This window comes from Stegastes partitus, unplaced genomic scaffold (assembly GCF_000690725.1).
Source record: "Stegastes partitus isolate 25-593 unplaced genomic scaffold, Stegastes_partitus-1.0.2 Scaffold439, whole genome shotgun sequence".
NCBI lineage: Eukaryota > Metazoa > Chordata > Actinopteri > Pomacentridae > Stegastes > Stegastes partitus.
Genome location: NW_007578170.1, coordinates 391,555 through 402,959, shown reverse-complemented (window position 1 = coordinate 402,959; position 11,405 = coordinate 391,555). Strand labels below are relative to the sequence as shown.

At 38.6% G+C, this 11,405-nt stretch overlaps 2 protein-coding genes across 2 annotated transcripts in view; one reads left to right on the top strand and one right to left on the bottom strand.

Moving 5' to 3' along the window:
- The window catches only part of ddx1 (DEAD (Asp-Glu-Ala-Asp) box helicase 1), an 11,561-nt gene extending 3,782 nt beyond the window's left edge, over positions 1–7,779 (bottom strand). Inside the window, exons 1-19 of the mRNA XM_008286183.1 lie at positions 7,728–7,779; positions 7,555–7,606; positions 7,383–7,446; positions 6,208–6,237; positions 6,026–6,122; positions 5,183–5,230; positions 4,680–4,763; positions 4,499–4,582; positions 3,922–3,998; positions 3,764–3,836; positions 3,568–3,644; positions 3,367–3,481; positions 2,511–2,649; positions 2,364–2,424; positions 2,165–2,263; positions 1,990–2,079; positions 1,656–1,844; positions 822–873; positions 563–709 (exon numbers count right to left, since the gene is read on the bottom strand). Of these exons, the coding sequence (XP_008284405.1) occupies positions 563–709; positions 822–873; positions 1,656–1,844; positions 1,990–2,079; positions 2,165–2,263; positions 2,364–2,424; positions 2,511–2,649; positions 3,367–3,481; positions 3,568–3,644; positions 3,764–3,836; positions 3,922–3,998; positions 4,499–4,582; positions 4,680–4,763; positions 5,183–5,230; positions 6,026–6,122; positions 6,208–6,237; positions 7,383–7,446; positions 7,555–7,606; positions 7,728–7,743 (1,594 nt within the window). The 5' untranslated portion in view covers positions 7,744–7,779. The remainder of the gene's footprint in view (positions 1–562; positions 710–821; positions 874–1,655; positions 1,845–1,989; positions 2,080–2,164; positions 2,264–2,363; positions 2,425–2,510; positions 2,650–3,366; positions 3,482–3,567; positions 3,645–3,763; positions 3,837–3,921; positions 3,999–4,498; positions 4,583–4,679; positions 4,764–5,182; positions 5,231–6,025; positions 6,123–6,207; positions 6,238–7,382; positions 7,447–7,554; positions 7,607–7,727) is intronic.
- A 257-nt stretch (positions 7,780–8,036) lies between these two features.
- Positions 8,037–11,405, top strand: part of nbas (NBAS subunit of NRZ tethering complex) — a 232,923-nt gene continuing 229,554 nt past the window's right edge. Inside the window, exons 1-3 of the mRNA XM_008286182.1 lie at positions 8,037–8,129; positions 8,557–8,608; positions 9,169–9,205. Of these exons, the coding sequence (XP_008284404.1) occupies positions 8,037–8,129; positions 8,557–8,608; positions 9,169–9,205 (182 nt within the window). The remainder of the gene's footprint in view (positions 8,130–8,556; positions 8,609–9,168; positions 9,206–11,405) is intronic.

Below are 11,405 nucleotides of genomic sequence, written 5' to 3'. Positions count from 1 at the left end.
AGCAACTTAAAGGTTTAATTTTTCACTAAATCTGCATGTATTGTTTCTTACAAAGCTAATTCATGATTTAATGAGACACTTAATGAAGAATCCAGATGAAAAAGTGGGTATTTGGAGCATCTGAACCCTAAAACTCATCAATTCCTCAGCCAGAAACTGAAGAAAGAAAGATTTGTTGTATCATTTCAGTTTTAAAAATCTATTTTCTAATCAAACCAAACTAGTCATCAACAAGAAGCTTCATCTGAGCTTAAAATTCTGATATTTCATTAAATCACAACGTTCTGTTTGCCTAAGTTAAAAATTTGCCAAAAAACAAAGTGTTTGCTTGAACCACATTCTGTAAAAAACAAAAAAATTCAGAGCAGCTCGTCGTAACTAAGAGACAAAATGTGAAACCTAAAAATAATAAAAACAAAACCTCAGTAAAACACATTAAAATGAGAAATAGAATAAAGTTTAACAACATAAAAGACACAGAGGACGTCACTGCTGTGGATTTAAGCGACTAGTTTTCCACTTTAAGGACTTTTCAGGGGTCGAAGACAACAACGCCACCGACCTCCTCCCTGCTGGATGAAGAACTGCTCCATGTTGTCGCAGTCGATCTTGGTGCGGCAGAAGACGATGGCCTGGTCCATCTTGTGCTCTTTGATGGCTCTGACGGCGTACTCGCCCTTCAGCACCTTGATGGCCTCCGACCACATTTCTGGAACGAACACACACACACAGAGTTACTGCTGCTCAGGGAAACACAGCACTGATGATGTTTTATACTTTACGTAAAGCGATGAAGCTAAAAGGTGGAAACCTGCTGATACCTGCAGAGTTGCCTCCTGGTCTGGTGTTGTCTTTGGCATGAACCTCATCGGTCTGAGAACGAAGAACAACTGTCAGCGGCTCAGAAAAGATAATAATGCACCTTTTATTTTGACTCATCCTGCTTCCCCCCGTCAGTATGATCATGTCATATCATACATTAATGATTATAGATATATTGTGCATCAACCCAATGAACTCCAAACACTCTGGTGGGTTTGACAGGAATGTCGTCTCCAAAACAAAATCGGCAAAATGATCACAGCTACAGATTTTCAACTCTCAGCGGTTCTTCATCTCCTCAGCTGTAATGTCAGGAAAATTACTTAATTAATGACATTAATCAAAATCACTTTATTCTATAAAGGTCTCATTTAAATTATAGTCAAAATTGAGCCATTTGTACAAAAAAAAAAAACAGAAGATGACACAACTAATCAGTGCAATAAACTATAAAAATGGATTCATTTCATCATAATCACTTCATTCTGTTTGTCTAATTTAAAACTTTGCCAAAAACAAAGTGTTTGCTGGAATCATATTCTGAAATAAAACTAAAAATTCAGAACTCCTCGCCGCAAATAAGAAACAAACAGAAGCTGCTGCTTAAAGTTCAGAGGGTTCAAAAGTAAACAGCAAATTCTCTAACAATTTATCAGTTTTATTTTAGCATTTTTTCTGTTAAACTCTAGCAAAGTTTAAAGCAAATAAACCACTTTTGTGTGATTATCATCGCTATCATTATTATTATTATTGTTATTAACATTATTATGAGGTGATAAATGAAATTCCTGCATAATGATTCCATGCTTTCCCCGGCAGCTCGACGGACTCACCCGGATGTGGTTCTTGCCCAGACGCTCCCACAGCCGGTCGCTCTTGGGGTTGACGGGAACCACCACGTGGTGGACCGTCTCCGGAACCGAGTCCTCCCCCTTCAGGTCCACCCAGGTGGGGAAGTGCATGATGCGCTCGGAGAGCTTCTTCACGTCGAAGGAGTGCAGCGTGGCCGAGCACACGATCACCTGGAACCGAGGAGGGCAGACGTTCAGCCGGACCAGGGAGAGTTGAAGCGCTGCAGCTCTGCACCAGCCACAGCTGAACTACTTCTACAGTCTCTGAACTTTCTGATCCTCCTCAAACGTCCACTGCAACAAATCCGAGCGTTACCTGCAGCCTTTTCCCGTCGGAGGTGACCTGAGGGATCTGGTTGTGGATCCTGTTGATGAAGTCGGTGTAGCCGGCCGACAGGAGGCCATCCTGAGCACACGGCAGACACACTGACGGTTAATGTTTTATAGGCGCTGTGATGCTTTTAATGTGAAAAACGGCTTGTTGCACTTACGCACTCGTCCAGGACCAGGAAGCGGACCTGGGACAGACTGAGCTTCCCCGTGGATATGAGATCGTCCAGTCGTCCAGGAGTTCCCACCACGATGTCCACCTGATGACAGGAAACAGAGAAGAAGAAGAAGGAGAAGGAGCTGAGTGACGTCTGCTCAGGGAGATCTAAACCGGCTGGGTGTTTGGAGGGAGTCTCGTACCCCCTGATCCAGAGCTGCCAGCTGCTCTTTGGCAGCGACGCCACCGATCACCAGCAGCTCTCTGCAACGACAACAGATGGGTGGTTATGACTGAGGCGCTGGCGCCATCTGCTGGTAGAAAACTGGAATTACAGTTTTTAGTCCGACCTGAGTTTGGGATTGTCCACATATCTCTTGAACTGCGTCACGTTGTTGAGGGTTTGCTCTGCCAGCTCTTTGGACGGCTCGATGATCAGGGCTTTGGGTGCGTTGGACGAAGCTTTGACTTGACTCACTTTGGCGCTGCCTGAACAAAAACAGCAGAGACACGTCAGTCAGCGAGGACAGAAAGCTCGTTTTAACCTGAACTCCAGCAGCGTTTGGGTATTTTCTGGTCTTATGTACAGAATGACACAGTTAAAATGACAGAAATCATAAAAAAGAAAGAACAAACTGTTAATTTATTCTACAAAAAAGTTAAAAAACAGAATCAACATGTCCACAGGTGTAACAAAACTGGAAAAATGGAGGCTGCTCATACTGTAGATGTTGAGATCTTTATATTTTTACAGCTTCTACAAACTTGTTGGGACAGTTTTGTCTCATTTCTGTTGTTTTGTGTCGAATTTTTCCTCATTTTCGTGTCTCGTTTGCATCTTCTACGCTTGTTTTGTGTCTTTGTGGTCATTTTTCTTTTACATTTGTTTAATTTTCCTGAATGAAGCAAAAAGCACAGCTGACCAGTTCTACAATTATCTGGAAGGGGAAAATCTGAGGATTTTTTCTGTTTTTATAGTTTGTGGCACAAATTAAAGTCTTATTTTGGCGATTTTTTAACCCGCCAGCTTTTTTTGTTTTTCAGTGGTTTTAAGAACAGCTGGTGAAATAAGGATTTTAAACTTAAATCAATGACCTAGTATTTAAGTTAAACAATCTCTGGTTGTATAAATGTGCAGGATGTCGACCTCTGAAGACATTTCCTGTGTATTTACAGCACATTATTCTAAACGCTGCCTCCGCTCACCCGTCTGAGCAGATTTGACCGTGTGGCCTTCGGCTGCCTGATGGACGCCAACAAAGCCGGTCTTAGGAGGATGTTTGAAGTCTTCTCCTCCAAAGTTGAACTTCAGCTCTGCGTTCTGGGAGACAGACCAGACCGGCAGGTTGTATTTAGTCAGTTTTGCATCTTTTATTGTTGTTATTGTGACGTGTTCTGTGGAGATACCTTCAGCACGCAGGAGGCGAAGAAAGTCTGATTCTTCAGGTTCTGAGGGACGTCGAACGCCACACCCAGGTCGTTGCCTTGCAGAGAAACGGAGACAGAAAGGGTCATGAAATGTCAGCAAATGTGTTGTTTTCCTCTGAATCGACATGTGTCACATATTCACAGTATTTAAAATGAAAACCAGCGAGATCAGCACCGTTTTTGGAGAAGAAAATCTGCCCCTTGTCCAGATCCAGGTAGCATCCGATGGTGTCGTGCATCGTGAACTCCTGCAAACACAGAATCCACGTTAGAAAATCAACCATCACAGCTGCTCACATGTCTAAATATCATATCAATCTCCTCGGCTGTCACCTCTCCGTAGCTGTCAAACTGCTTGTTGTTGGATTTCTTTCCAGTTCCACCGAAACCAAAACCGTATTTATCGGTTCCTAAAAGGAGGAGAAGAGTTTGGGATGAAATTACTGCAACACGAGACTCATTGTTTCAGCAGAACATACCAGAGATACAACGATTAATCAGTTAGTTGTCAGCTGTTAAATTAATCATCAAGTGTTTTTATAATCTCTTGATCAGTTTGAGTCTTTTTTAAGATAAAAACTGTGTAAATTCTGTGATTGCAGCGTCTTAAATGTGAACATTTTCTGGTTTATTTTCTTTCTGGGTTGTGGACAAAACATTTGTGGGACACTTTCGGAAATTTAAGGAGAAAAACCACAAATCCATTGATCAAGACAACAATGAAAAACAGAAATAATCATCAGCTGCAGCCTGTGAAACATTCAGGGTTTATCTCCAGGAGTTTTTTTTGTCTAAAATCCAACATTTACAGCCGCGTCAACGTCGTAGAAAAGAGAATTTTCTCCCCCAGATTTACACTCTGAGGCTGCCTGAGTCGTGTCCACGTTAGTTTTTATTTCTCTGGTTTTACCTAAATCCAGCGCCGCCTGACTGGTGGACCAGCCGACCCGACACAGACCCTGGTCGTGGCAGGTCACCTCGTAGTAGTACTTCCCTGAAAGGAAAAAGAAACAGACAAGAAGAGGCAACAGTAGATTAGACTTGCTCTTTAATTCAATTGGTCTCGTTGTGAATCCGTGAGCTTCTCCAACCTTTGGTGACTCCTTTGGTGGACCGACAGCCGTGCCACTCCTTAAACTCTCTGCTCTGGCAGCAGAGTCCATCAGGACCGATGGCTGAGGAGACACGAAGGGACGGTGAGCAGATGTCGATCGAACCAGATGTGGAAGGTAACTAAGTGCTTTGAGGTGCTTTACTCCAGTATTTTCATGTTGTGCGCCACATTTCAGGGTTAAATATTCTATTTCTGCTCCACTACGTTCATCTGACAGATTTTGAAGATGCAGATTTGACACAATGGACAATAAAACAAGTTAAAAATCAAACCTTCTTCTCATTTCTGTACATTTAATTGAATATTTCTTTATTTTTTGGGATAATTTCTGATATTTTTTATGCCCTCCTGGAGAACCTTTTACTTGTAGTGGAGTATTTTCAATTTGTTGCATTCCTACTTTTGCTTAAACCAAGAATCTGAACGTTTTCACTGCACTGAACTGAACACCACGTTTATTACTCTCAGATATAAACTTACCGAAGGCCGGACTGCGATCGTACGGATTCATCTGCCAGTTGTTGAAAACTGAGACGACACAAAGAAAAACAGAGCAGCTCAAACATCTGGAGAGGAAACACAACTGGTTTCTGTATTAAAATGAATCCTCGATCCTGATATTTCTGGACAACGTCATGAACATATTCAGTAAAGAAAATCAGTCTGTGCTTCATTCAGTCTCCACATTTTCCTGCTATTTGATCATTTGCTAAACACAAGCGTCTGAAGAAATGAAAGCACATTTACCAAAACTGATTTATAATATATATAAATGTACTTTTATTCTCAATTCTTATCATTTTGGAGCTGATATTTCTATAAAACCTACAGCACACTGTTTTATTCAACACTAAATGCATAAATAAATAAATATCCCTGTAAAATTAATCAATATGGCAAACAGATGAAGCTTGAAATAAACAAATGAGGCAATAAATACATTAATTAATCTTATAATTCAATAAATACGTTTTTAATTTTAAAGGACTACTTTAATTACTTCCAGAGACAAGTGGTCAAAAAAAGTCTCCAGAAATAAAAGATTTTAGAATCTATTTAGTTGGTACATGCATTTATGTATCTCATTTGTTTGTGTCAGGTTTGATTACACAGCCATATACGTTCATTTATTATATTATTCTACTAATTCATTATTCATTTATGCATTCATTTTGCTTTGAATAAAACAGCAGTCCATAAAAATATATTTAAAAAAAAAAATCCTCTATGCAGAAAAACTCAACATCTTAGCTGACATATCAACCACACAGACTACAACCAAATAACTTAAAGATTATAATGTAAATGTGGAGGTTTTCTCACTGGCTCCTCCAGTTTTGATGGACGCTCTTCCCTTCTTTCCCTCCTGCTGATCCTTCAGCGTCTCGTACACGATCTGGATCACCGGGATGCTGAAGGCCTGGAGACGAGGAGGGAAACTGAGAGTCAGACGGTTTGACAATCCGCAGTCCAGAGGCAGTTTAAAGTCATGTGCTCGTACTTACTCCTGTCTTGCCGCTGCCGGTTTCTGCAGCCTGAAACACAGAAAACAAGGTTCGTAGTCAAATGCAAATTTATGAGACGAATGTTCAAGTAAAGACTGTTTTAGTTCTCACTGCAATCTACCGTCTGGAATCTTTGGCTGTTTTTAAGTGATGTTTCTCTGCAGCGGTTTGTGTCTTGTGTGCAGAAGAAATTATTCCCTTACGGAGTTCCACAGGGATCCATTCTGGGTCCTTTATTGTTTTAGATTTATTTACTCTCATAAAGGAACAAATGTTCAGTAAATACTGAGCTGCGATATTGATTAAACTCTTTCTAGCTGCACCAATCATCTTACCTCTGCTTTGGGTTTGATTTTAGATTTCACATTTTAAAGTTCGGCTTTAGTTCAATATACAGTTTAACGGCTCATTACGTAAGCGCAACTGTCACAAAAGATAAACAGCTTTACCAGTGCCGGACAGTTTTAATTCGCCTGAATTAAATTGAATTGATAAAAACAAGATTTATCTTATTAATTAATAGCCACACCTCTGATATCCTGAACTGCAACTTTGTGATTTGCTAATTGCTTTCAAATTTCAATTTTGATTTAAATTTTTTCATTCCAATCCTAGTTATCTGTTAAGTTTTAGACTTGATCTGAAGAATTTATTGCTTCAATTTAAAGCCCAACTTTTCCTCATGAAGCTGATGTCTGATCCTGATTCTCTCTTTTTTTTTGTTTAAACACTTTCTTTTATCATAAAGGCTTTTCTTAACTGGTCTCACAGGAGCTATTTTATTTTTTTCTACTTTGTTGTTTCCACACTCCACCTGTCCCAAGTGCAATTAAATCATGCAAATATTATTAAATTTGTGTTCTTATTATCTTTGAGTTCTTCTGTTTCCATATATTTATATGTTTATATCTTAGCTCGTTAATTTATAGTTGTGTTTGCTTGTTTTTCTTACTGTCATTGACAAATTTCCCCTTATGGGCCCAATACAGGATATTTTATTCTATTCCTCTATTTTCTTCTTTGCATTGGTGTGATTGTATTTTTGTTCTTTTATAAATGTGGCTGTTTTTTCCCCTCCTGTATAATTTTATTAACTTTGTGCACCACATTTAATCTTAATTTATAAAAGGTGTGATAGAAATGAACTTATAATCCCATTAAAGAGCCAAACCTACCATGAGAACATCTCCTCCACCCAGAATCAGAGGGATGGACTCTGCCTGGATGTCAGTGGGCAACCTGATCAAAACAAATCAGTTCCAAACGTCAGTCTTACACAGACAGACAGCTGCAACATTCACCGACGTGCCATCGTGCGTGATTTGGCAGATTTGTAGTGTAACTCACAGCCAGTCCATCTCCTCCACAGCCTGCGCGATTTCCGGCATAACTCCCATTTCTGAGGATTAAACGTCACATTTAATTATTCAGCTCGGTTGTGTCGCTTTAAAAACCCACCTAGTGTTGAGTTAAATCACAAAAACAACATGAAAATGACTAAATCAGTGTAAAATTCTCACCAGAAAACGCTGCCATGACTGCTGCTACGCATTCAATCAAACCGGAAGTAGCGTGTTCGCGAACTGCGGCTCGTCTCGCAACAGCGAACAAACTTTAGTTCCGGATGGTGATTTAAAACAGTTCCTATGTACAGATTTAATTTTATGAAACATATAATTTATGAAATTTAGCCACAGTAGCTCATATTTATGTGTTACTGACATTTTATTTGATAGAAATTGATAAAATACGGCCGTTTTTGACTTTAAAAGCGACATATTTTGTCCCCCGCCGGACCCCGTACATTCTGACAGCCCGTTTGAGTAAATATGGCGGAAGAAAGTCTGATGGAAGGCGAAGATGAAAATATTTTATATGATTTATTGGTTATCACTGAATGGCCGCCGGAGACGGACACGCAGGTGAGTTAAACTTGTATTTTGCGTCTTTTCGTCGCGGCTGGAGGTTTCATATCGGATGTTTAGCGGTTAAAAACAGCCGCCGACAGCCAATAAAGTGCAGCTGCGCAGAGCCACGTAGCACAGACAGCTCAGGTTATCGGTCAGTCTGGTCGATCAGTGGAGTTTCAGACTGTCACGTCGCGCTGTGGTGGATTGTGTGTTCGTTTTGTGTCCCTGTGTTTAGATCCACACCTGTTTTATTGGCACTCTTTTATCAGAAATCACGTCGCCCCAGTTAGCCAGCTGTAAACTGAACACACACACTGGGACCAATTAGCAGCGTTAATTGAGCTTTAAAATCAGTGTCAGTGAATTATAGGCCAATCTGAGCCGACTTTGTTCGTTTATTGTCACGATGAGTTCATCTGTCGCTTTCTGACTGTTACAGCTGCGAGGCAACAAGGAGCACAACAGCTCTGTGATCGCCAAAGCAGTGACAGGTGAGTCCTACTACCTGCAGCAGCATCATCATCCCTGTGATGCTCCACACGTCACAGGAGACACCTGAACTTCATCAGAAGATGCTGTTCAGCATCTGACCGTGACCACACACGTGTTTCATATTGGTGGTTAAGATAAAGTCTTAAAGCTGAAAGAAGAAAGTTAATAAATGACACACGGCTATGTTTTGCTTTCTTATTTTACAGTTAATGTGCACAGAGGAGTAGGAAACAGATGTTTATTTATGTACATGTGTTTCTTACTTTTCTGAGACTGTTTCATATGTTTTTCTGTTTTTAACCTCTATTTTTACCTCTCTTTTAGTCTTCAGTATGTTTTATGACTTCTTGTATCGGAGTGAAGACGCTGATTTTCACACCTGTTGTTTTTTAATAAGACGACACTGAATCCCCGTCAGCTCCACAAATAATATTTAAACACAATAACACCAAAAACAAAGAGAACAAGAAGGAACAATAATCCAATAGAATATGACACCATCACACTTTTCCCATAGTTTTATTTATGGACTGTGATTTATTTATTTATTTTTTTACAGGGCCGTTCCGGTTGATCCTTCACTATTTGTGGTACAGGTGAGTTTGTTGTTTTTTTTCTGATTAATAGAGCTGAGTTATTAGTGAGTTACACGTCTGACACACAGCTGAACTTGTGCAGTGATTGTATTCCTTTCTTTCTTTCATCGGAGTCTAAAACGTTCCAGTTTATTAATATTTATCATTTGTTTGGTTAATATTTAATGTTTTTGAGGTTTTGAGTGCTCATAATATAGTTTTATTCTGCAAAATACATAAAAAATATTAAGAAAAAAAGCGTTTTTAGACCGTTTTACTCTGTCTGATGACTTTCTAACGTTGTGTAATTACATCTGTTGGCTTATGATTAGGGAAACGTGATCGTATTTCTCAGGATTTCACAGTTTAAATCTTATCGAAGGACTAAAAATCTTTTGTCAGTGTTTGGAGACGCTCATGTCACATGAGTCTCTGTCTCTGTTGTGTATGTCTTAATGCCAGATTGTAGTTATATTCACTTGAATGTTTCTCTAAAAGCAGATCCAGCACTTTAACTTTGTGACATTCTGAACAAACAGACAGTTTCAGTTCAGTTCTGAACTGCAAAAAGTTCTCAGATCTTCAAGTAAAAGCACCAAAACCAAAGTGTAGAAACACTCTTAGAATAAAAGTCAAGAATTAAACTTTTAACTTAAGAAAAAACTCTGAGCATCAGAATATTCTTAGAGGGTCACTGTTGTGCAGAACGGCAGATTTTAGAATAATCAGTTTTACTGGATTATAATTTCTAACGCGTTAATGTTGCTGATGAAGGTGATTGAACTACTTTAAGTCTGACGCCCCTCAGGGATTAAATCATCTTAATCTATAATGTCACATCCTAACCTATATGTTGATTAGGTTTTGTGATATTAAATTAAATCTGCAGAGTTTGCAGATGAATCTAGTGGAGTGAAACACGCAGCAGAATTGTGTTAAAGTGCCTCAAAATTGTACTTAAGTGCACTGAATGGACTTATTTCCAGCTCTGAGTCATTTTTACTGGTTCATTCATTAGATTAAAAATAATATTCTTATACTTATTATTCTGGATTTAAGATAATAACAAATAAGCACATAGAGAGAACTTTTCCCATCGATGCAAATCTTGTAAATCGGCTTCTTTTCTATTTGCTAGTTGAAGCTGCAGTTAAAACACGAAGCCATAAAGTTTTAAATTTTACTTCATACGAGGCCCATGAATACTAATGTGTAGCTATTTACAGCAGACTCCTCGTTTTTACTCTTTATTAAATCTGCTCATCTAAAGTCTCACTGTGTTTTATTCCTCGTGTGTTTATGTGGAAGTTTAAGCAGCATTAATGTAGAACTCTGACTTTGTTGGAAGAATCCGGTGCTGAACTGCTGCTCGATGTTTCCTGCAGTGGATTCTTAAAGCTTTTCCTCTCAGCTGGTGGTTAGCGACCGTCATCAATAACCTCCTTAAATATTTAAGAGCCGCTCCGCCACGTTCGTCTCACAGCTTCACTTCGCTTCAGAAATTTTATTTTGCTGTGAACTTTTTATTTGTTGAAAATACAAGTTTGTATTTTTTATTTTGTAGTCCTAAAACACACTAACAAGTACGTTTATGCTGCATCTCTGATTAAAAACTCTGCTTAAATGTTAAACAAACAGTCCTGCGAAGGAAATATTCTTGTGTGACTCAACAGATGAATTGTTTTGTCTGTAAAATGTGAATAAATGTTTCCTCAGATGTCCAAATATATTCAGTTTACCGTCGTAGAGGAGGAAAGAAACCAGAAAATCACAGAATTTAACGTTTTTTTTTTTTAATTACAAAATTGCTTAAACAAATTATCAAAATACTTGCCAATTAAGTTAATCGTTGATAAATAATTAACTCGTCAATTAATTGCTGCAGCTCTGGAGTGGACTAAATTTAAAATAACAAAAATAAAAACCTCTCAGCGTTCTGGGATCCCGTTCGGAAAAAAATGTTAATTGCCGTTTTAATTTTTAATTGATTTTAAATAGAATTTTAAACTACTTTAATTTACAGTGTTTGATTTAATTTAACATAATTTAAAATATTGAATTTAATATTTGATGGAACCAATTTCAAACCGCTTTGGTTTAATTAAAATTTTATTAAATTTTTAAGGAATTATTATTTATACGGAGCATTTAGAAGAACTGAGGTTGAATCAAAGTGATTCTAACAGAGGAATAAGACGTCGAGGCTAAAACCCCACATTAA